General features: G+C 28.8%; 1 protein-coding gene across 1 annotated transcript; it reads right to left on the bottom strand.

The window, feature by feature from the left end:
• Window positions 1-5,673: 5,673 nt before the first annotated feature.
• On the bottom strand, window positions 5,674-26,191 carry LOC113386277 (GPI mannosyltransferase 4-like). Its single transcript, XM_026624068.1, has 11 exons — window positions 26,011-26,191; window positions 24,175-24,289; window positions 23,776-24,061; window positions 22,472-22,702; window positions 22,052-22,302; window positions 21,237-21,511; window positions 21,011-21,085; window positions 19,703-19,868; window positions 19,046-19,189; window positions 18,232-18,335; window positions 5,674-5,795 (listed from the first exon to the last, which is right to left on the bottom strand). The coding sequence occupies exons 1-11, from the start codon at window positions 26,189-26,191 to the stop codon at window positions 5,674-5,676; spliced, it is 1,950 nt and encodes a 649-aa protein (XP_026479853.1).
• Between the last annotated feature and the right edge of the window lie 705 nt (window positions 26,192-26,896).

Raw genomic sequence — 26,896 nt, 5'->3', positions numbered from 1 at the left:
CTTCGTTTCTCCGAAACGGGTCGACCTACCATTTACAAAAACTAACCAGCACTAATCCCTTTAACAAGATTCGAACGCTTTTTGAATTATTCAAATCAGTTCAGCGCTACTTCTAAAAACGTCGACCAAAAATTGTATCCACACACACACATGTTTTTTCCAAATTTGGTCTTATTCGAATCAGAATGGCTTGAAACGTCGAGAAAACATAAAATTAGTAAAAATATAATAAAAATATCTCTTTTTTTTCTTTGTTTTTATTTTCTGTGCCCACTATCAACTTATAGATTAAAATGTTAAATGAAATAAACATTGAACAATGAAGAAAATAATAGAATAAAAATTAATAACATCTATTATTCTCTTTTACTATTATGGAGGCGGTTCATAATTTTAATTTTGGTATAGAATAACCTTTCTTTTACTCTCTAGTTTTTATTTTTATTTTTAGTCATTGTCGTACCTTAAATTTTTTTATAATGCATAGATTTCGTAAAAAATAATTATGTTATTTGCTTATCTTGAATAAATCTACGTTATCAATTATATATGAAACACTAATTAAATACAATGATACTCTTTGTTTTGGTAATTCAAACAAACTAACTTATACATACAGACAATTTAGTTTCGATCACAAAAGATTTTCTTTGTAGATATAGACAATGTACTAAAAATTCTTAACGGTAACAAATATTTTGTAGTGTTGTATTTTGATAGTACAATAATGAAAATGATATTGTAGATATAAGGAAATTAGAGTATAGTGTTTATAATTTTATGTAAATGCAAAATTAATAAATTTCGTTAAAAAATATTTTTAAAAAATTGAAGACGAGGGATACGTGTGTTTTTTCAGAGACATAGACCCTTATCTGCAAACTATTGTTATGAAGAATCAAGAAAAACGGATTAGTTTTTATTCGAAAAACATTACCAATTAATAAACATAGAAGCGTACATATTATAATTTTAACTAACATTCTAAAACTAACTTATATACTTAAAATAATGTTAACTTTGCAATTCAGTTTAAATAATTTTAAGAAATATGGGACAAAATCCTTCGCTCTAACTCCGCTTGATCAAGTTTTGTTTATTTACTTTTTATGTAAACATATAAACGTTGTCGTCTAATTTGTAGAATTTTTTAATTTGTCTATGAAATACGAATAATGAAAGTTTCTGTATTTAAAATAATAAATATAAATAATAATAATATATAATATAATAATTATTTCTCTAATACTAAACAGATAATTATAGAAGCAATATCCCCCAAAGATCATTTTCTCTTAAGAGAAAGATAATATGTGAAAGATAATAGATTTACAACAATATCTAATAGATATAATTATTACTTTTAATAATTATTTTTCCTTAAAGATTTTACCTTATCCTAACAGCTGCTCGCGTTTGTTGTTCAGTATAAGTTCGTTTACGCACTAACTCGATTACCACACATTATCTGAAATGTATGAGCCAATAAAAACAATCAAACACTCCCGTAGTTTTCCCAAAATAAATTTTATAACACAAATAAAACCAGTCACGAAAAAATCTAAATCGCGGCGATGACGTCGAGTCTATCGCACAACAATCGCCGGTCGCAGCCGTGCGGGAACTGAATGCGAAAACGCGAAAATGTTTTGTGAAAAGCACGTGGATAGTCTGTAAAGGACGCATGCGCCGGATTCTTTGTTTTCTTGCAGGACCTGAACTTTATTAATAGCGAACGTATATATGATAGAAATAGCTTGTTGAATTATGAGAATTGTAGGTAGAACGAGATATGAAAGTGCGGTTTAGACAACGTCGAGAGACGGCGTGAAACAGCGGCGCCTCAGGTGAAGTAGAGAGGTGAGGCGCCCGTCTTATCCAGGTGCATACGTGGGACGGAGGAAGTAGATACTGTAGAAATATAAAGTTATAGTAATCGCAAAAAAATCAAAAATGAAATTTTTTATATATCTTTTGTTTTCAAGGTTTCTGAACATTCTGGCATACCTTAGAAGAAATGGTTGCATATGTGTGTGTGTGCGGATACACATTTTTGTCGACGTTTCCAGGACCACCGCTTAACCGATTTGAATTATTCAAAAAACATTCGATTTCTATTGATAAGGGGACGTGCTGATTAGTTTTTGACAAAAGTTGGTTCAGCCGTTTTGGAGATACAGGGCAAAGAGTGCAGAAAGTTGCAATCAAGTGAAAAAATTGCTATCGTAAAAAAACAGAGCGCCCGATTTGAATGATTCAAAAAACATCCCACTTTTTTTCCATTGACAATCGTTTTTATTAATATTTCAGAAACACCAATGCATAATTATTGCATCACACAATTTCTCAATAAAACATCAACTTACATTCTAATACAACAGTCATGTCAATCAATAGAAATTAATTTACTCTTATATTTATACCTATACAATCCATACCACCATATATTGCATACCGATTAGAAGTGTCTAAGAACTTGCTATTATAATATAATAAACAAAATACTTTCCAGTCGAATATTTTAAAATATTTTATCTATTTACATTTCTTACTAATTTTGCATAATTTTTGCTCAACATAACAATCACTCTGAAAAATAACATTCCTGATTCATCTACATTTATAAATATAAGATTTTATTAACGTATTGAAGAATTGAATAAACATTTGCAAAGGCAGGTCCAGTTGTTTCAGAGATCGTGAAAAAAAAGTTAAAATAAAATGCCATTTGGCGTCAATCAGATATTTTTGACAATCTGGATCAATCAACATGATAGTATTCAGAATTTTCAAAAAAAATCAATTTTCAAAATTTCAGAATTTTCAAAAAAATGTGTTTTTCAGTTTTTTCAATATTTAAATTCTTCAAATGATTTCAAAATTTTCAAAAATGTTCAAAAAGATTTTTTAATTTTTTTTAATTTTAAGGGGCACAACTAGTGTGAAATTTCGAAAAAATCGATTTTTGGTTTTTTTCATATTTCGGTAGATTACACCTTTAAAAATAATATATTAAAATTTCTAATTATTATCTCAAATAGTTTTTGAGTTACAGCCATTTAAAAAGTATATATATAGTATATAGTACAACGATCATTTTATCTTTAAACGCGTTTTTCTCGAAACAGCTTTTTCCGATTTGCTGCAGTGATTACTCAAAAACGAATGATCACCATCAACATTTTTTTACATGTTCTTCATATAGTTCTCCGTGAAATGAACTATCGATTTTTTGATCGGATCAAAAGTCGAATTTTGGCAGTCGAAAAACGAACAAAATTTTGGGTAAAATTCGACTTTTTTTCTAAAACGACGCCATTTTGTCAATTTTTGATTTATTTTGTTTATCGTAGTTCATTTTACAGACAATATTATCTAGTTTAACGAGAATTTTTTTTTTATTTCATCCACGTAGAAGGCCGGAATCACAGCAGCAGTTGAGGGCCTTTTTTTGTCGCGCCGTTGGAGATCGGCGATAACTTGAAAAATATTTAATTTTTTTTCTTCAAAAATGTTGCTATGTATTTTTAAGACATGTATAAATATATTTCTAAAATTTTGAAATGATTGATGAAAGAGTTTTTTTAATATAAATTCCCAAAAATCACCTTTTTTAGGCAGGTACACTAGTTGTGCCCCTTAAATTATGGTACGGGAATTTCCAGCAATTTGCCTTTAGGCACAACGCCATGCGCCACTAGTTCATATTTAAATTCATATTAATATTAATGTGAGACCAGTGCTTTATTAAATGAGAAAATAGTTCTGATTAATACTTCTAATTTTTTGCCGAACTAATACCTACTATCGGTGAAGTTTTTAACTCGCCAGTATGGAGTGCAGACGAAATAATTAGAACACATCGCGTCGGCGCGTCCAATAAACAAAATATATGAAAACAAAGTTAGAAAAAGCAAAAAATTGCACGCGTACAGGCAGGCCAACTGAACACAAAACTGAAATAACCAGGAAACACACTCAACTGTGTGCTCTCGACTTGGCTGGGAAATATTTTAATGGCCCGGGGATTTAATTAATTGTAATAGCTGTTGATTTATGAGTTTGAAAACCGCGCGCATCAGACAATCTGGTGCTGCTTGCGCCACGTTAAGACTTAACATTAAAACTTTCGGCGGTCTTTTTATTAATTGCGGCAATCGCTGTTCTTAGTGAATGCAAGAACATAAAACTCTTCGAGGAACTATACTAACGGGCCAAAATTAAATCAGCATTTATGCCCTTCATGGGGGAGCTGGAAATAGCCAGAGAACGAAGGCAATTGGTAAAAGAAAATGATAAGAAAATTTGGAATGCAATCGTTTTGTTAAAAAAAAATGTTATTCTCAAAAACTGTATAAAATTGAAAACGTGTAAAATGAGTACCGAGTGAAATGGTGGATAGGTGCATGTATTATATTATTTTAATGAAAATGAAAAACATTAGTACAATATCAGAATTTCAAAGAATTATGTCTCTTTCCAAAGAGACAACTATTGTATATATTTAGAAAATTAATACATAAGATATTTCTTCTCTTCAATAAAATATTTTATATTGGATTATAGACTGACAATTAAATAAAACATGCAATACTTGATGCAGATACACATTTAGGAACCACACAAAGTATAAAGAACATACATATAAATAAAAAAAAATATCTAAACATTATTATACATTAAGAGTTCTCAAATAATTTTCGGTCAAATATATATTTTCCACTAGCTATAAGGTTGTAACAACTTGCAGACTATGTGATGTCTACTTTCTAGAGCAACTGCCGTTTAGAAACTAAGAAGATTACAGAGGTTATAATATATTATGAGTAATTTGAAGAAGACTAGTTAGGTTTTCTCTTATCTCACGCGTTGCAAAAAGGATGATAAAAAGTTCACTTGTAGTAAATTCCTAAATAAAATGTAATTTATATTAATATATAAAAGACTACGTAACTGTAAGTAGAAATAATTTTCACATATACAAACTAAGTATATCATTGCATTATTTTTCACTTCTAAATGCAATATATGCAAAAGAGTTTTCTATCCCAAAATGACAGATAACAAATAACAATTTTAGAAAAATAGCGAAAAAAACATATTTATATATCTAGGTAATAACTAGGAAATGTACATATTTCGATAGTTGGTTGTTTGTTATGAGTTATGTTCGGTGATACATGTTGTTTTATTTTCACATAATTAAATATTGCTAATATGCTTGTAAAATGCTTTTATACATTATGATGCTGAATGTGATATTTCTCTCGATGGTGCATCTAATACAGCTGAACAATCAATCACGAAAGATCACTTTAATAAAAGCACATATGTAATAGAATTAGGTTAATTGGCTTATATCTGGTGCTTTACTTTTACCTCCACTCTACCTCCATCTGGTGCTTTACCTTTACCTTTACTCTACCTCTTTTTATATAAATTTTGAAAATATGAATAGAAACCTTGATGGCAACCTCATAATCTTTCCACACATAGTTTCTTCAGTTCAGCTTCAGATGCCAATGCTTGCTCTCATATGTACCCCTTCAGACATAGAATTTCATGTACCCCATGGGTTCTGTACACGACTCACGCGCATATTTCTTGAAACTTTTGCAATAAATCGTATTTTTCACGCTATAAAATAATATTCCCACGCGGTCGGTCGTATATCTAAATATTATCACCAGAAAGTTTCATCCACTGATATACGTAGTACGGTGGAGCAGCATCAGGCGCGGCGCACTTTTGCGTCGTGCCTCTCGCTGTCGGCTCTGCTGCCGTGTAGTGGAGTGCTGAGGGAAATGATATCGGTTATCCACATAAAGTTTGTTTTGCTGCAGCTATGCAGTCAATACAAGTTACCGGCGATATCATTTTTTTAGTTTTCCCTTGTTTTCTCGTCGGTTGTTCTATGTATTTCTTGTCTTTCAAGCTGCGAGAAAAAAGTTGACGTACAAGCCAATCAACTGGTAGTCGATCTATTCAATGCATCCAATTCGTAAAAAATATGTGTTTTTAAATAGGCAGCTAGTGGCCTAGTTAATCAATAATTAATGTTAAGGCGCGAAGCTTAAAAATTACTCCGACGTCTGACTGGGTGTTGTCGTTTTACTTCTCCTAACCACTACACTTTTAAATTTGTTCTATAATTGAACTACTGGTGTGATCGGTGATTATTTAAGTAAAAGGCGACGTTTGATATTAATATGTTTATTATAATAAAATATGGTGAATATAATGGCATCAGATAATTGGTGTTTCTATACTGAGCTCTAAACTTATACTGAATAAAATTATTAAAAATAAAAATTAACAATATTAGCCCCGCCTGTGAGAGGCGGGTTACATTAATTTATACATCTAAGGGGGATGATTTCTGAGAATCCTTGGAATTATCTCAAGGCATTTGCAGACCCATAAATAAAATTACCGACGCGGATATAGACAGTCCAGACATATAACTAACATCAAAATTAAAAAATATCTTATATCAGTGATTTCCAACCTGTGGGGCGCGCCCCCCTGGGGGGGCGCCATACCGTTCCAAGGGGGGCGCGAAGCTGTTTCAAAAATATTATTTTTAAATGCTGAGTAAGTGTCAAAAACAAATCAGCAAAATACTTAAAGTACTTTTAAGAGTGTTTGAGCTCAAAAAAGAAATTGCTATATTTCTTGCTGATAACAAAAGAAACGGAGCAATCTTGTTTTAGGACATAAAGTTCCTCGCAAAATTTGCGTATTTAGTTGATATTTTTCAAAGACTTAGCGATTTAAATAAATCAATGCAAGGGTCTCAAATTCGTGCTTTTGTTCAGAAAGACAAGATTACGGGTTTTATGAAAAAATTAGAACTGTGTATAGCTAGTATCAAATAACTTTATAACTTTAACATGTTTCCCACTTTTAAAATTACTTGTGTTACTGATGAAATAGAAGTAAGTAAAGATCTTATTATTATATCAGTCATATGACTAGTCTACGAAACCAATTTTCGCATTACTTTATCTAATTACGTCCAAATACGAATGGATTAGAAATCAATTTGTCATTGAGAAACATGATGATTTTGGTCATTCAACAGCAGAGCAGAAAATGATAATTGATTTATCTAGTGATAGCACATTGAACCAGATATTTTAGGACGAAAATATATTGTTGAGTTTTGGTTACCAGTGAAGGACGATTTTCCTACTTTGACAAATAATGCTTCAGAATTTTATTACCATTTGTGAGATCTTACTTATGTGAAACAGAAAATTCTATAATAAATAGTTATGTTTGTATGTATATTTTTTTAATACCGTGTATTATTTGGCATAATTTCAGTTATATTAAGTATATTTAAATTAAATTGTTAGAAAAATAAGAAGGGGGGGGGCGCAATATTTTTTTCATTCAAAAGGGGGGCGCAAGGAAGAAAAGGTTGGAAACCGCTGTCTTATATTATAAATTCATTTAGCACTTGAACTGTGAATGACATGTAGACCACCTGCATCATAGTCCAGCGACACTCTAGTCTAGCGTAACAGACGACCCTTACAAAAAATAGTTCATGTTACACTATTGGGACTCGTAATAATATATTTTACGAATTCTTAACAATTAACTTCAAACAGAGAGCAAGTTAACAAAATAGCGCCAAAGAGATTTTTATTTTGAATTTGAGTTTCAATATGTTAAACCATTTTTACCTTAAAATACTTGGAAGTATATTTTGAGGATATGATTTGGAGGAAAAACAAATCACATATTCAGCAGTCAATTCGCATTGACAATGTGTAGTGTTTTTGTGGAAAAGGCAGATCTAGCAGTTTCCGAAATACGAAGATTTTGGAATCGAAAATAAGAGCCCAATTCTTCGATAAAATAGGTATGTCATGGTAATGCCATGTAACAAGGTAAATTCATTTTTTAACTTACCATGGGGTAGGTTAAAGTAATTCTCCAAAAAATTTAAATGAAAATTTTTACGTATCTTTACTTTTTAGATGTAAATGTTCTGAACATTTGAGCGTACCTTAGAAAAAATGGATGTATGTATGTGTGTATTTGTATGTATGTGTGGATACTATTTTTTGTTCACCGCTCAACCGATATGAATTATTTAAATCATTCGATTCTCATTGATAACGAGATGTGTTGATCAGTTTTTAGCAATAGTTAGTCCAACAGTTTTGGAGATACGGACCAAAGAGTGCAGAAAGTGGAACTTCAGTTTGTGAGAGAATGGAGAATCCGATTTGAATAATTCAAAAAATATTTCACTTGTGTTGACGCAATGAAAAATTGATTGAATTTTTGCAAAAGTAAGTTCAGCGGTTTCGGAGGAAAGAAGTAAAAAAAACACAATGTGACGATCGAAAATCATGTATTTTGTAATGTAATGAAATTTCAAAATTTTCAAAAAAAGTTCATAAAGTTTTAGTTTTTAAAAATTTCCAGGTTTTCAAAAAATATCAGAATTTTCATAAAAGGCATGTTCAAATTCAAATTTCAAATCGTTCAATTTTTTTAAAATTTTTCAAAAATGATTAAAAAAAATTAAAAATTTCAAAAAAATGTAATGTTTCTTTTCTGAGCTTTCAAAAGGCATATTCAAATACAATATACAGATTTTTCAAATGTTTACAAAATTTTCAAAAATATTTAAAGAAATAAAAAAATCCCGAAAAATCAAATTTTTCTTTTTTGAGCTTTTAAACATTTTTATATTATGATACGGTAAGTTCCAGCACTTAGCCTCCAGGCACAATGCCATGCACCACTAGTTGTAAATTGTCTTAAGGGGATATTACACAAACATGCGTACAATCACTTCTCAACCAGCTAGTCACCTACTTCTATAAAATTTCTATAAGCAAAATATTCCCTACCATCATAACAAAATCTTAACTACCGTACATGTGAGTAATACAGTTAATTTACACCACGTTAAGATATTTATACAATGTTCACCATCATCACATATTTTAAGCGTTTTCACTATTGACGCCGTTGAAGGCACTCTAGAAGCTCTGCTTTTATCAAATGTATGTCAAAGTTTATAAAACCATAGACACTTTGTATAAAACCGTTACAGTATGTGACTTCACTTTTAAGTTGCCCACGAAAATGGCTCAGAGGAGCACTATGGTAAAGGACGAGATATTATATATTCTGGTTACCCTTTCAAAACTGGTGTTAGTCGAAACTCGTTTCAATATTTATTTCTGCCTTACTTTACATTAGACATATGATAACACAAGACATAATTTCTATGGATATTTCAACTTCCCGACTGTGTGGAAAAAATTTTAATATTTGGAGAAGGCAATAATTTTTTTTTTAATTCAAAATTTAATATTTATTGCAATCGCAAAAGTTTCAATGTTTCAAAGGTTTCTGAACATTTTGGCATACCTTAGAACAAATTAAATTAATTAAATTAAACCACATGGTCTATATCATATAGAATTCGAACTTTATCTTTTAAATTAAATTAAAATATGTACGTTCTTGTGATTTGATTTTTTTTGTAATTTTTGATAGTTGAATAATTATCAATACACAGCAATAGGCATAATTATTTGCGTTCGTAATAATTTCATGCACAGCAACATTATATATAAATGGTAGAAATCTTTAAATTTGGCACAATATTTCAAAATACATAATACTCTTTATAAATGTTTCTTTCGAATCAGTTCTAGTACAGGGATCCCAGTTGACATAATATATGTAGATGTATGTATTTCGGAATCCCTAGCATCGAAATCTCTTTTCACAGTCGCCGGTTCTGGCGGTATATGTATCTTACGTCCGCCAATTTTTCTTATTCAAAGAGATTATTTGTTTTTTTTTTCTTTTGCACCTCCGTTTCTCTTCTTTTTCATATCTGTCATATCGCGCACTCTGCATGGTGGAAAAGCTCCTTGGAAAATCAGAGACTCCCAAATAAAATAAAAACCAAATTCTTCCTAAATAAAATCAAGCAATGTAGTACAATTGATGAAAATATGAAACAATTTTACTCCACATTGTGATAAAAAAGAAATCAATGTATTTGGTATATCATCAGAAGGATATCTAGTTGTGTATTGGATACAATCTCCATTTCATGATATTGACATTTTTTTTAATGTATTTTCTTATAAATTACAATCTGTCTAAATAGAAAGAAATTGAGTAATTAGTTTAACAAATAACATAGAGTTTTGAAAGCAAAACCCATTGGTTCTCCTTTTATTAATGTACTAGATTATATCTTAATTAAATTTTGGTATAACATGAGATTGACATGGATGGGATATCTATATTTACTTAGAAACGTATATTGTTGTACTTATATACAGGTATGATATTTAGTTATTTGTACTGCTATTCATTAGGCAAGCGAGTTGATATCTGAGAAATATGTGTCGCGTTACAAGTAAAAACTTATAGAGCTAATTTAATTCAGCTTCAAATATCAAATATTGACACATTATTGAAACAAACAAATTAATTAAATTAAGCATAGATTTAGAAGTAAAAAGTTAAAATAAATAAATAAAGTAAATTCTAAATCTCAGAAAAACATTGATATATATTAAAAAGCACTCTAATAAAAATAAATATTTGAGAAGCATCGCATTGATATGTACTCATAGCAAATATGTTTATATGGGTTTTACTTTGATTTGAGTTTAAACTGCCATCGAAAATAAATCTATCATAAAGTACCTAATACTTAGCACGCACAATTTTAAATCATTTTCATCTTATTTTTTAACTTTACTTTTACAAAAAATATTTATATTCGGCATTCGTTAAGCTTCTGATATATTCATTCATTTTATTGGACACGAATACTTTTTTGTATGTTTATGAGGAATATATAGAGAGTATGTTTAGATCGGAATTTGCTTGATCAAAATATTTATAAAAAAAAGATCATTTTACATGCGATTATGTATATTTTTACACTCGTTAAATAAAAACACCTTGATTTATATATTTATTCAAATATATCCTAATATCTCTAGAACAGCGTTAGTATAATCATATTAAAAAAATACCTGTTAATATATAATGTATATATTAGATGGTAAAGTCTTGGATTTGCAAATATTTTGTAGAGCTTCGAACAAAGAATCGAAAAAGTAATAAAAAACAAAAAAGTTTTTTAAAAAAACATTTCTTTATTTATTTACTGTCGACGTTTCGCAACTAGGTATGTTCCATCTTCAGGACATCTGTCAAGAAACATGATCTTGATAAGATTTAAACAAACAATATATTTAAGAAAAGCAAAATATGATGAATTTTTTATATATAAAAGAAATAAAACTATGTGAAAAATATTGTACAGAAATATAATCAAAATGAAAACGATAAAAATAAATGAGTGGTTATATAACAAAATATTGTTATAATACTGAATAAAAAGAAAAACAGAATTAATTACCTGTATGATTGATTTTCACACTAAAAAAGTTTTTATCAAAAAAAAAGTGATTTTATCAATGCAAAATCAATCATACAGGTAATTAATTCTGTTTTCCTTTTTTATGGGAAACTGAGGTTAGAAAAACTGATTATTACATATTAAATAAATTTTACATTAACGTCAACAAACTTTTAAATAATAACTATAATTTCTATCAATTGAGAAATAATTTAAACGCCTTTTTGACCAAATAGCTTTTTCATGATAATTCGGTTGAGTAGTGATTTGACACAAATACACGGGATACTTCTATTAGAAGTATTTTAAATAATATTTAATTTCAAAATAATTTTTTATTTAAATTCATGATTTAATTTTTGCAAAATGCATTTTGTGTAAAATATTTTATACAACAAATATTTATTCTCAAAACTTTTGTATAAATATTTACCCACAAATTCGTATAATTTTGTAATATCATTATTTATATTATGATATTATACTTGTATTGATAAATATAAATTGGAATAATTTGTTTTTCCTACATCCTCGTATATGCAGAAAATTGAGTTTTATGAAAATATTCCGGTTGACTATATATGGAATCACAATAAAAATCATAACAGTTTGCATAATTTCCGACAAAAGAATTTTCATTAGGTATGTACGACAAACAAACATTTTAACCGAGGCAATCGAAATAATTTGAATGGCATGTTGGAAATAATTAATTAAAGTTTTGATTAATAATAAATGCTTCAAAAACATTCTAAAGTATGTCGGTCAATAAAAAATGTTTTTCATAATGTGAATTCATTTAGCCTCTTGTTTAAAACTAAACCATTTATAGGATTGACAGAATTTTTTAAATTAACCGTAGGGTAAGTTATAAAAGTCACAACTAAATCTTTGTTGTTTTTCTAGTATTATTTTTCTGTTGTAACTTATTAAGAAATTTCATTTATTAATTTTATTATCATTCTTATTTGCTTTTATTTTATATTAAATCATCATACTACCATACTAAGTAGTATACCAAGGATATCATTTTAATGAAAGTACTATATCCTTTATTTTGTACTATTTTTATTTAAATTTATGTAATTGTTCATTATTGTTATTGAATGTTAAATTATATAGCTACTGCAATTTGCAAGCTACAAATATTGTAATTAAAAAAAATCTAATATGAAAATTTTTGGTACGGAAAGCTCCAGAAATTTGCCTTAAAGTACCACTAATTTATGCAATAGTTATGCTAATGCTCGAGCCAATAAATAATTACTTCTAAATTACATTTTAGCGTCACATAAAAATATATAATGTAGAAAGAGATATTTTATCCCATCATGTGTTATAAACATATATTATAATTAAGTAGAATTTTCCAACCCAAAAAATTACAAAACCTAAAACCAGACAGTCTAGTCATTCGCGCACTGTGCGAACACAATGTGAGTTGCAAAGAGTTAATTAGACTTTAACCAAAAAATCCTCTTTGCAAAATATACTTTTGTGGTCGGCGTCCTTACAATAATTAACTTACATTTGCATGTGCAAAACTATAGAATTGTGCATACCACGCATTGTTATAATATGGATACAGGATAACAGAGTTCAAGGTAATAATATTAAATTTAAAGATAATTTTCGTTTTATTTTTAATTTTATTTCAAAATAGTTAACAACAGCAAATATTCATAGGATGGTCAATTTTTTTTTTAATTTTATTTTCAATAGCAATCAAAATACATGACGATATCTACTATTCAATGTGTGTGTCTAAACACATACATATGGCCAATTTGAAAATTTTTTTGAATCATTCAAAACGGTTGATCCATATTTTCGAAATCGTGGACAAAAGTTTGTATCCAAACACACATGCACACAAACATCGGTTTTTCTAAGATGTGCCAAAACCTTTAGAAATTTTTGAAACGTAAATTTATATATCAAAATTTTCATTTTCGGTTACTATAACACACTCTACGGAAAGTTAATGAATAATAGTCATTTTAGGTTATTTTTTAAAAAAACATTTTTATCATGAAATTTAGGTATTTTATCATTTGTAATCCTGAATAAATGCTAAATATATAGAAATTTTTATTTGTCGATTTTTTGGTGATTACTATAACTTACTTATAATAGTCATTTTGAATTATTTTTAAAAAATTGGAATTTTCATTGTGAGACTTTATGTTATCATTTGTAATCCTGAATAAATGCTCCAAATTTCAGTGAAACTTACCTTAGTGCATTTTGTTTAAAGGAGGACCTCTCAAAGTTAAGATATTTAAACATTTTAAATTCATAGTTCAACAAAAAGTCTTGAAAATTTTAAGCATTTATTTTTGACAGTGGTCCTAGTAAAGTTATTTACGATTAGGGATCTAAAGTTCAAATAAACAAAATCAATAAAAATTAACCACAATAACTGAAAAATTGTTACACCAAAGCTCTAGGTTACCCTTAAAACTCATAATTTCCAAGCAATCTAGGATATTATTTTATCTTAGTTTCAGGACAATTATAGTCAATAATATTACACCGTTATCGCTTGACGTTGAGTTCTGCGACACCCTATATATATATATATATATATATATATATATATATATATATATGTATATACTCTACAATATGTTCTACAACGTTGAAACATATTCTTGAAATGTTTATTACCAGCCAAATAAATAATCGAAATAAAAATTAATAAATGATTAATCTATTCATTCAGTACATTTCGACTCGGTATGTGTGTCATCATTTAGCATATTTAACAAAATCTAAAAAAAGTTTTTTACAAAGTTTAAAAATAAATTCAATTTAATGTATTAGGTACAAAATTAGTAGTAGATATAACAAGTAGAAAACATATTATTTTAAGTTTCCAAAAAATTAAGCAATAAATAAAATATTTAAATAAAACTTAAACAATAATATTATGTAGTTGACAAGGGAAATAAGAATGCCAGGCGATTGTCCGAATAACAGCGACATAGAACGACGGGGTTCACAATACTTTATCCAGGTTCAACGATAGTTGAAAACAAGGATGGTCAAGCATAAAAATTTCTATGCATTCAACATGTCTCGATGATAAGAACTCTTATAAATCTTTTCATTTATTTTAATTTAATATTTAATTGATAAAACAATTGTTATATAAACATGTGTTATATTCATTAGTGTTCACATTGTTTCTGCTTTTTCTTTAATTATTTGTATGCACTGAGGGTTGGTCAAATCTAGAAACAAAACGTTTGCTACTGCAATAAAAACATTTTTTTATTAAAATTGTTTTAATTATTGGGTGGATGCCCAACAACGACTTCAATATATATATATATATATATATATATATATATACTAGCTGACCCGGCAAACGTGCCATAAAAAATATTTTTAGTATAAAATTCAAATTTTTTTCAAAAATCATAAATCTTTTTTTCTCGAATTTTCCATAAATATTGACGTTTATTATTTTAGTGTTTGGTTTGTTTTTTTAGAAAATATCTGTCAAAATTTTTTGAAATTTATAAAAATTATATATTTATATTTTAAATTCACTTTTAGAAATTTCTTATAACCTAAGTTGAATATATATGTACACTATGAGCCAATAAAATTTGAAATCGGTTCAATAGTTTGGGCGTCCATCGCGAACCAACATCGTGACGCGAGGTTTATATATATACAGAATTTATGGAAATTTATAAAAATTATATATTCATAATTTTAATTTAGTTTTCAAAATTTCCTATAAACTAAGTTGGATATATATGCACACAATGAGCCAATAAAATTTAAAATCGGTTCAGTAGTTTGGGCGTCCATCGCGAACCAACATCGTGGCATATATATATATATATATATATATATATATATATATATATATATATTGAAATTGTTATATGAGAAGTAATGCGCTTAGTGGGGTTGATACTTCGCTACATGCACTGCAGACCAGCAGAAAAACAAAAGTATTTTTAAAAATAATAATCCTCGGACCTATTTTCTTTGAATCTAAAAGGAATAACATTTTCGACTTTGAGACTTGAGAAAATATTAAAATCCTGTTTGAAACATTTCCTTATCCCCCTATAAGGCAAACGCGAATTTCCATCCTCTTCTGTCTCGATACTCTGCTTAGAATTGCGTCTCTGCTCCACCCACGTGTGTACGTCGTTCCGCGGAAAAGACAGCCTGGCATTATATGTATGTATGTATGTAACAAATCCTCTTAGTTTGTTTCTATTAAATTTTTGATGACATCGGGTACATCCCTCGTTTCTCAGGAACTGTTATCTCCGGTGACCATAGGGGATCCCGAAGGTGAACGAAACTGTGATGCGGAGCAAAAGATTCAGACCTTGAGGTGATGGATGATCAGGAAGATTTTATTTTGTATCGATGCAAATAAGTGATGTATATGGTTGTGCATTGATTTGCATACTTTACTTGCACTAGCTAGCAATCTACACATATCATTCGCATATTAGATCAAATTGCTTCATTCCTGTCACACAAAAATTGCTATACTGTATTTTTTTTATAAAAAGTCGTTTTTAACTTCTCGTAGGGTAGTTATAGTAATGACAATAAAATCTAAAAATAATATTTATATATATCCCTACGTTTCAGAGGTTTCTGAGCATTTTGGCATACCTTAAAAAAGAGTGCGCGTAAGGTTTAGACGCGATTAAGTAAAACTTATTTGCTACTGTACAAGATGGCATTTAAGTATAAATAAATATCCTATAACTATCCTATAATTTAAGTATAAATAAACATCATATAACATTTTTTATTAATGCTTATTAGTAATATGGTAACACTCGTGATGCACACATTTATTAGTGTAAACCATTATACACATTTATATAATGATAAATTATAAATTATACTTTTATAATATTTAAAAATATGTATAATATTTAAAAACAATAATATAATTAAAGTCATACTTCAAATATCATATGATCGGTTTGTCATTGTAATTAGCATTTTGAAATGAACCTTCATTCCAAAAATGAAGTAATTGCTGATTAATAAATTTTAAAATATTCGTTCACACAGTGGATATGTTAAACAACGCCTAAGCAAATATTGTTTTCGCAACTTCACTCATCATGTAATTGTGTTTGAAGAACTTCATGTAATTAAAATTAACATGCATTCATTGACTGCTTGTATTTCTTTTACTTTTTTGTTGGTGATATAATCTCATTCTTTGATATGATATAATATCTGTTTTGCTTGAAAAATATTCCTTGTTGATATCGGTATGCATACAACGTTGATGCTGGTACGTATACAACGACAGTATTCTATTCACATACACGACGAGTAATCACAATCACAAATGATCTCATCGAGAGCGAATGACGAACAACTCGGGCGTAACGGACTTCCGTTGCATTTGTACTGATATACACCCTAGTCGCGCCTAAAGGAGCTTTACTTCAAAAGGCATTTTGTTTACATTTCTATGGATTCCGTACCAACGTTTATCCGTTGCAATGTTACTGCGATATTTTGTCTTTACGCAGCGCGATTGCTTTGAAAAAAAGTACAAAATTTAAAAAAAAAATTAAATATAAAAAAATCCAATTTTTTAAAAAGTCTTTATTTTCAAAAATTTCAAAGCTCTCAAAAATCTATCTGTTTAGTTTCCAAATAACTTTGAAGCTTTTTTAAAAATTGTAATTTTTGGTTCGAGAAGCAGACATGATGCCATGCACTACTAGTTCTTAGTATTAATAAATAATGTTAAAAATAGCATAATAATATCATTACTATTTAAAATAAATTATTTATTATTAAGTAGAACGCGAAGTTTTATATCTATCTTTCGATGTCCGAGGGTCATTCTCCTTTTTTTACTTTGAATAAAGAACTCAAGCGCGCATCAAAGCTGAGCTTAGAGCAGTAAATTTACAGATAATATGACGGTAATAGGCGTAACAACGTTATCTAGTGATAACATTTTTAATAATAAGTATTATTAGAATTAAGTATTTCTTTTATGTTCAATACATGCCAAATACTAACTGTTTTCATCCAAGATAAAAGTATTCATGTGGTGCTCAAAAATTATCATTCAATTTCTGACTGAAATAAAGAAATGCTAGTAGATTAACTCGATTACATTAATTAAATTCATTTTGCAGTAAGTATAAATCACTTATAAGGATTTACCAAATATCAAAAATTAACTATATGTATAAATAATGTGAAACAAATCTAGATTAACACTTTGGTATTTTTTTCACAAAATATAAATTATATGAATGTGAAAACAATCGATTACAAATATCCCGATTAGTTTTTCATCCCAATGAAATATTTGGACAAATTTTTTAATAAATAAATAAAGTTAATAATTATTTTATCATAAATTTGCATAGATTGTACTTTTAAATAAAACAAGAAATTTGGCAGTAGTTTTTTTTAAACCATTTTCAAAAAAAGTAATTTGGCAAATATATGAAAATATTATCGAGTGAGATATTTTAATAAATTAGTGACAATAAATTAATAAAGTTATTAAATATCAATTAAATATATTACCTAAATTCAATACTGAAATAAAAATAGATATTTTAGCTAAAATGTACGAAAGTATCATTAGAGTTTACTTAAGATATAATGCAATTCGTCATATTCTTAAAAAAATATATTAAAATAAAAATGACAAAATCAAAAATTTGTAAATGACAAACGCAGCTAACGTATAAAAATAAAAGCAAAATGAGACACTCAGGTCTTAGTAGTTCTTTGTGCAGTATACATCATTAGGGAAAATTTCTGACTTGCTCCGGCACTCATAACCTCCGTAATTGAAGCAGGAGAACCTGGACTCACATGTGGGAAAAATTCGTTTTCTTTTTGCAATTTCACACCATCGCGTTTTCTTCTGAAATGATAATAATAATAAATTTATTGACATAGTCAGTCATCAACAGCCAGAAGTAAATAGATATCGTTTATATATTGGCAAAAAATACAGACCGGGAATCAACAAAGTTTCTTACATGATTTTTTATATACAAATATTTACTAAATATATTTTTCATGTATGTGATTTTAAAATTATTCAATAAAATACCTCTAATAATTTGAATGAAGTTGGAAAGCTTGCATTTTGCAGTTTATGAAACAAAGCATTACTCGTTTTTTTTATAAGTTATGGGTTGGGTATTAATTACAAAAATCAGTTTTAATGTATAATGTTAGAAGCGATTGAAAACACACATTGTGATTCAGTTGAATGCTACTGCTTCTAAATAATGATAAAATAGAGGATTGCGAAAAAAGTTGTAATCCACAAATAATAATAATAATATTATTATCAAAGTCTTAGGGTATGAAGTGAAAGTATCATTTAGAAGCAATTCATTCCAGGTAGCCAAAAGTGTCAAAATATTATTCTAGGGTAAATCAAATTTTTATAATTATTTGTTTCTATACCTTAGTTTTATGTAAAGAGATGAAACTAGACACCATACTTTGCAAAAAAACTATTGTGTCATTCCATCAAAGGCATATGTGATATTTAATACTATGTATTTAATTTATCATAATATATTTAATATTTGTATATTATCATTAGATATATATTTTTACCTGCGTAAAACTAATGATTCGTAATCATCACTCAAAGTCCCAGGTAAAGCGGCGATGATGGTGCAGCGACGTTCGTGAATTCCATAGCGCAAGCGGCACATATCCAATAATGCGACCACACGGCGATGAAGCTCTTGAATCGTACTAGAATATGAGAAACATAGTTTAATAATTTCATATTTTTGTTATTTCAAAACGGGTTTTTGATTGATAGAATAATATTGAATTTTTTCATTATTTTGAAACGGTCTTTATATAATTATAAAAGTTCTAGCAAAAAGTACAAGGCGTCTCCACCGGATCAAAAAAGAAAATTAATACATATTGAAAAAAACGTTTTATTGCAAATAAGATTTTTTATTCTGCTTTTTGGGAACTTAAAATTCTGTTTGCTGCCAAAAATATCGAAATTCCATTTTTGTTCCTAATCCTAAAAAGCGAACTAGCCATGAATGCTAAAACAATAGATAGAGAAGAGATATATCTATCGAAACTATTATTTTTGGATCTAAATATCTACATGCTATCAATATCCAAAGCATCAATATTTTATCTCAAAATTTAAATTATTTTTTTATATAATTTCTTCTCTTCAGGATTAGGCATATGTATTTTAAATAAAGCGGCACAAAATGAAATTTTAATTTTAATTCATACCAGTTTCCTAATTCGTTCATGTAGACTCGTCTTCCGTAGCGAATTCGCCTTTGGCCTCCGGATCCGCCATACAGCAGCGTTAAGTCTTCCGGTTCTTTGGGAAGACCGAGCAGAGCGACGGGAATCGAGGGAACGCGACATGTACACACGTATATTTGACGTGCACCTTAAAAACATTTTTTTATTTCAATCAAAAACAAACTAATGGTGCCTTAAGGCAAATTGCTGAAACGTCTCAAATCACTATTAAATATTCAAGGAAAAAATTCAGTAATAAATGAATATTGATTAATCATTAATAACATTTTATTTCAAATATATATATATATATATTATATATTATCGTTAATTTATTATAGAGTGATGATTTTATAGCAAAAAGCACTTAAAAATGTTTACAATAACAAGAAATGCCGAATAAATCCATTTGAGGATATCTTTCTTAATATTAGAATAATGCTCGTGAATGTATTCATTTTCAAAGTGAATTGTAAATTCAAAATTTATATGAAAAATTTTGTATATTTTTGAAAATTTAGATAAAAGAATTCTGAATATTTTGAAAGTTGTTTAAACCGTATAAGCAAAGTAAATTTTATAAATTAAACATCTTGATGAATTTATTCAAATGTAATGGCCTCGTTTAGCTGAAATTTCTATTCATAAACGTTCACTAATTTAGATATATATTTTTGTCGTAGTGACAAGAAGGAAAGGGAAATCAGGTGTTTATAATCAATTACTACCATAAGTAATTATTATAAATCTTAACTTATGAATTATAGATGCAGGAGATTTTTATTCTAAAAATTTTATTTTTATTTTTGACTGTATTTTCTTTTCAAAATTTGGAAATTTGTATAAAATACTAAATCGTATCAAAGTGGAAGATAAGTCATATATAATTGGGTATCCGAGGACAGTAAATAAATCGGATCATATGGGCTTTATTTTTATGTTTACTCTTGTGTATTTAGTTACAGTCAAAGGGAATATCTTTTCCAAAGGTCTTACATTCAATATGAAGATATAGAATAAGAAATATATAAAAAGGACACACGTGTTTGTTGTGAAAGCTGAAAATAATGGGCAAATAGAGACTTTTATTTGTGTACATAAAGATGCACAATATTCTATTGAAGGTTTTTATATATTGGAAAATAAAATGTATATAATTGCGATTTATTTGTGAAATCATACAAATTCAATAAAAATTAGGCTTCGTGAAATCATAACCTTTGAGTTTGTGTAATATTATAGGAAAAGTTTAATATGATAAAATAAATGTGATAAAAATCATTTTCATACTTGCTGTTGAAATATCATTGTGAAGCTTCTGAATTAGTTGAAAAGTTCCAGCATCTCTTAGAAGGCCATTGTATACTACAAATATAAAATTAAGGATAACCCAAAGTCTTATTAGAAATTTTGAAAAACTCGAATGACGTTTCTTGGCATCTGAAAATTTGACAATTTGATAAGTTAATATTGGCGTCAATGTATAAGTATTTTTAAATTATATTCCAATCATCACTTGTAATTTCTTTGTCCTCTGTAGATTTTGTTTGTTCCTGCTTCTGTTCATTGCTCGGCTGTTTGGTTGGTTGTGTATTATAATGATGATAATATTCAAAAATATCACAATTCAGGAGAACAAATAATGGTAAAACTGGAAGTAGGTAGTGGTCTTCTTTTGCTCCTAATCCAAATGGTGATAGAATCGCCATTAGAAATATTGGACCAGCAGAACACCATGTGAGAAATGCTTCCATTCGTTTGCCGGCGAAATAATTTTTCCTCACCAGAAGACTAATAATTTAAGAATAAAAATTGTAAAAAAGTAATTGAAATATTAATTAATTTTTTTTAATTATGAAATTTATCGTGAGCAAAATTCTTAGATTTCTCATAGAGATTCATGAGAGTAAATTTGTGCTTTTTTTAAACAACGTTTTTCAAAACCTTTTGCATATTGGTCAGATGGGTCAAAAATATAACAAATAAATAAAATGAGCAATTTTAGAAATAATTGGTCAATTAGCATGATTTGTAGATTCATAATTTCTTTTGATTATATCCAACAAAATTTGAAAACAATTGATTCTCCAAAAATGAGTCCTAACAATCTACGTGGAACATGCTATGATCTGCATTTTGTTATGTTATGATAATTTGCAATTTCCATATCACAACGGTGATACGATAACAATGATTGGAGGAATATTGATTGTCACAAAATTTGTTATAGTTATGGAATCAATTTGGAAACAAAATACAAGAATATCCAACAACATTGATATATTGATTGATTATTATGATAATTATGATATTATGATTATGATTTCTTACAAAATAGTAGTATTTATGGATCTCCAAATAGCTACGATCCCAAGTATGTTGAAAAGGCATATCGCATTCCAAAATGGGACCCAAGGTGGTCTAGGGTCACTACCATCCACTGCAGGTTGATTCACAAATGCAATGGGTTCATTATATGGTGATGGGGCTCCATAATATAACGTATCTACCCCTGACAAAATTATACAGGGTGGAGCAGCACCCAGAGCCAAAGATAATGCACGTTTTGCGAGAGTAAATGCCTTAAAAAAATTAATTGTATTAAAAAATATTATTCTTCGACTTCAAGATTTTACTGTCTATATTGTTTAGTAGTATCTTACGCAATATTTCTAGAAATTGTGAATAATTATGCATAATATTATTAGTAAATTTATCGGTTGCTATAAATATTTTTATTTTCCCACTCACTACAGATGCGTTTCCCAATTCATTTTTCTCGCTTTCCGTTCGTAGCATCCAAGCAATTATTGGAAAAGCCGCAAAAATGGCAAATCCGGGCCGATTGAAGTAACCGCAAACCGCCAAAGCGGCAATCGGCATTGCTGTCGCAAATTCATTCTGGGTGTAAGAAATAACTTTCACCTCATCTTCTTGAATAATAACTGTACTTGAGTTGGAGTGGCATATAGAACGCGTTACCTGAAAATTATAAAAGATATGATAATATTATATACATATTCATGCGTACTGCGCACGCATATGGTGCGTGAGACCATTGTCAATAGCTAGAAGACCAACGGAACAGGTGCGTTGGCCTTTCTTGCATTATAGTGCAGTATTTTTAGTAAAATAAAATTAGAATTTGGCATACCTTAGAAAAAATGGATGTATGTGCGTGTGTGTTTGTGTGTGTGTTTGGATACATTTTTTATCCACGATTTCGAACGCACGAATCAACCGATTTGAATGAATTAAAAAACAATCGATGTCTATTGATTAGAAGACGTGCTGATTAGTTTTTGGCAAAGGCAGGTTCAGCCATTTCAAAGATACGGGACAAAAAGTGCCAAAACTGGTAATTTTCTTTTTGGGATAACGGTTTGAATGATTCAATAAGCATTTTGCTTGTATTGATGGAATAAAGAATTGGTAAAATTTTTAGTAAGGTCTAGCAATTTCGAAGATACAGAAAAAAGTAAAAATAATGATATTTGGCGGTCAAAAATGATCATCAGATATATGCATATCAAATTATCAGATATCTTAGAGATTTTAAATATGTGGATTTTCTTGGGTTCCGTACCAAGATTGTTAATTTTATTTACTTATACGGTTCAAGCAAGTTTCAAAATTTTCAGAAAAAAAAATTCAAAATTTTCAAAAATGTACAAAGTTTTATACTTTAAATATAAATTTCAAATTTACAATTAAGTTTGAAAATGTGTATATTTCAATCGCGTTATTCTAATCGTAAGAAATATATCCTCAGATGGATTTATTCGCCACCTCTTGCTAATGTAAACTTTCTCAAGTGTTTTGAGCCATAAGATCCTCACTGTATATTTTATGAACGGTAAAATATATAGTGATTATAAATATCTACTTAAAAATATTTAAAACAATTGTTATTAATCATCGATCGATTTATTGATTTAGACTTTTATCGCTCGAATATTTAATTCTGGTACGGGAAGCTCCAGCAATTTGCCTTAAGGCACGATGCCATACACCACTAGTTTTTTATTAAGATTGATATAAATAAATTGCCATACCTCATAAACAAGAGCAGTAAAAAGGTACATTTCCAATGCTCCTGTTATTGTACGCGTTCCATAAATTATCATAGCTCCTGATCCAGCTAATAATGTCAATCTTCTAACTCTGTAAGAGACTGCCTTCGGATTATTTTGTGTTATTGTATCATAAATTCCAATCATGCAATAATCAACCAAAAAAGACAAAAGGCACATCAGTAGCCTTGGTGCTACTAGTGTGGAGTAAGGGGTCACAACTTGAACTGGAAATCCGGATATGTAACTCAGGGCGGTTTGAATGTACCTAAAGATAAGATAAATAAAACTGAAGGGTAACAAAATATTTTAGCTTTTTTATGATATAAAGAACGTTTAACTCTATAATATCCATAACTTATTATATAATTAGATATTTACTTTAGTAAAAAAAGTGGTCCTCCAATCAAAGCCAACGGGAAGAAAATATGACGATTTGGAACGCCTTCAGCGTCTATTCGCCATCCTCTTGCTGAATCTACGCCCAGTGCATCACCTAGTTTGTAATATTTTAGATTTATCGAATACTAATCAACCTGAAGATGAATACCATAAAAACTATCTAGTAAAATGTACTAGCAAAAATCGTGTCATTATTCGGTTTTTGACTTTTTACTCAAAAAATTTTAATAATAAATTTTCTTAGTATTTTTTATTTTACAAATTTTATTAAATGCGCCATTTTTTATGAAATTTATCTAAAATCAATTGATTTAAAAAAATTTAAATTCATAGTTCAACAAAAAGTATTAAATTCTTAAACTTAGAAGCAATTTTGTTATTGTTTTTGATTGTAGATCTAGATTATTTACGGTTACGGTTTCAAAGTTTAACCAAAAAACCGAAAAATAGTCATTGTTCGAGCCTCACAAATTTTATTCATCCATCTTTGTCTACCTGACATGATAAAATAATTTCCTACCCTAGTATAGGTACTAAGCTAGTTATAAGAAATTATTCATTCTGTATGTATACCTTGACCCGATAACATCTAATACGACTAACTAAAATTAAATATAAACAATTTATGAACTAGTTATTATTTTCCATTCAGTTCTATGTTATTTTAGGTCTGATATAGCCTTTTTGATAATTAATTATATCTGGTCCTTTGAGGTAATAAAGTGTCCGTGTGTAGTGATTTTTTAATTGACTTTTTAATAAACATTGTACCGGGCGCTTACAGTCATAATTTTACCAAACCTCTAGGTAAAAGCTTACAATTTTCACACAAAATATGGGACTCCCTGTATATCTATTTGTAATATTTGATAATATTGACTATATTTTGTTGTTGATCAATGAATATATATTTTTTTAACAATTTTCTGAGATTAAAAAAAATTAAATATTTTTAAAAATTTATTTTATTGCGCATTTTTACTGCGTCAAAATCTTCGCATAACCGGGGTAAGCGAATATCATATAGTTTTACCGCAAAACTTAGTCTTCTCAAGAGAACTTTCTCGTATATTGTGTAAATCTTGGCATAAGAAGCGGTTTTAACTTAAACTAGAATGTTATCTTGAAAAAATAAATAATACAATAGTTGTTTAAGTTAGTTGTTGCATTCGATGTATCTCGAGGACCAGCCGAGCCGTGTCTTTGTAAATAGCAGTAAAAAGTAAAAAAAATTCGTTCACGTTTTGCCCACAATTCTGCATTTAAAAATTTATCAGAATTTGAGAAAATAAGTAGTTTTTTATGTTTGCTAAATTAAAATTAGACGATTTTCTTGGAATAACGATAGAGTACTTGCTCTTAAAGAACATACTGAATCATTAAAGTCCTACGGAAACTGGTTCGATTATAAAAATTGTTGATTTTTGAAAATTTGTTTTTAGAAAATACTCCAAGTTAACGTGTTCGTTCGTTTTCAAATATGTGTAATAAATCCACTCGGAATACGTTTCATCACCCATAAATTAATTTATTTTTATTGATCAAGTCGATTATTTACACATTTCGGAAAGTTCATGTAACTTACCTTAAGGCAAAATACCAATACCAACTAGTTATATATTCTATGTCTAGAGTGTAATAATATTAGTACTTAAAAATCAATATAATTTTGAAACGTATACCTGTATGTAGGAAGTAGGATTTTACGATTTTGCGTATCAAGCATATAAGAATAATGATGATCGTTACCATCTCTTATTCAAGTATGTGATTATCCAACAAAAGAATTCCCAAAACAAAATAACAAGCGCTAACCAGCAGCATCCTCGAAGGAGTCAAAAAATTCATCCTTATGCACGTATCCTGTCTGCGGCAGGAACACTAGAATCACGCGTACTAGAGCCAGCAGGAAATATCTATCGTATTCTGTTCTCAAATACTTCTTCACAAAAGCCAGAGCTCCAGGGAAACTGAGGTATTTATAAAGTTTTGCCATAGTAACAATTTAGAATTTTGAACAAGCTTTTATATACACTTTCAAATAATAATATAAAAATGCTGCGATGCCATTTTTGAAAAACGTTATAAAAATTTGTTTCGAATTTTCGAAAGGCTACTATGATTACACTGCGTGACAAAAATGGCACTTTTATTTTTTTCCTCGAACTTTTTTTTGTAAAACTACTAGTTAGAATTGCACGCTAATTTCAAATATACCTCTAATTTTTCTTAACAGTTTTAGTTTTTGAGTTTTAGGAAACCTACTTCAATTAGTCATTTCGGTCATCACAGTTTAACGAATAAATAAGAGTTTTATTAGTCCAGTAATTATAGTAAAATCACCTCGGAATTTGAGATACGCAGCTGTAAGTCTGTAAATACTGTATATTTACACCCTAAAAGTTGTCTCAAAACTTACATATGGTAGGGTGTACGCAACATATATAGGTTTTAAGACAACTTTTAGGGTGTGAATATACAGTATTTACAGACTTAACTAACTTAAGCTTAACTAATTTAAGCTTAAATGACTGGACTATATCTGCTGTTTTGGTATGGCTTTGACTGTAAGACCTTCTTTGCATAATCCAGATAGTTTTTGTTGCATCTGAGGTGACGATTGTTTCTTCTAACTTATTTGATAATTATCGGTAGATTAGGAGGCAATCAGTGTTTCATTGGAGATTGGTTTTAATGTTTT

The sequence above is a fragment of the Ctenocephalides felis genome, unplaced genomic scaffold, assembly GCF_003426905.1.
Source record: "Ctenocephalides felis isolate EL2017-DRISC unplaced genomic scaffold, ASM342690v1 CF-g0.4_SCAFFOLD_03571, whole genome shotgun sequence".
NCBI lineage: Eukaryota > Metazoa > Arthropoda > Insecta > Siphonaptera > Pulicidae > Ctenocephalides > Ctenocephalides felis.
The sequence above is the reverse complement of the archived record's forward strand: the minus strand, read 5'-3'. Positions and strand labels throughout refer to the sequence as shown.

Coding starts and splice junctions, on each gene's coding strand:
- LOC113386277 (XM_026624068.1), bottom strand. CDS start 26,191: ATGGCAAAACTTTATAAATACCTCAGTTTCCCTGGAGCTCTGGCTTTT. Junction 24,062..24,174: donor GGACCACTTTTTTTACTAAA/GTAAATATCTAA, acceptor TCTTATCTTTAG/GTACATTCAAACCGCCCTGA. Junction 19,869..21,010: donor CAATGATATTTCAACAGCAA/GTATGAAAATGA, acceptor AATGTTTTTAAG/GTGCACGTCAAATATACGTG.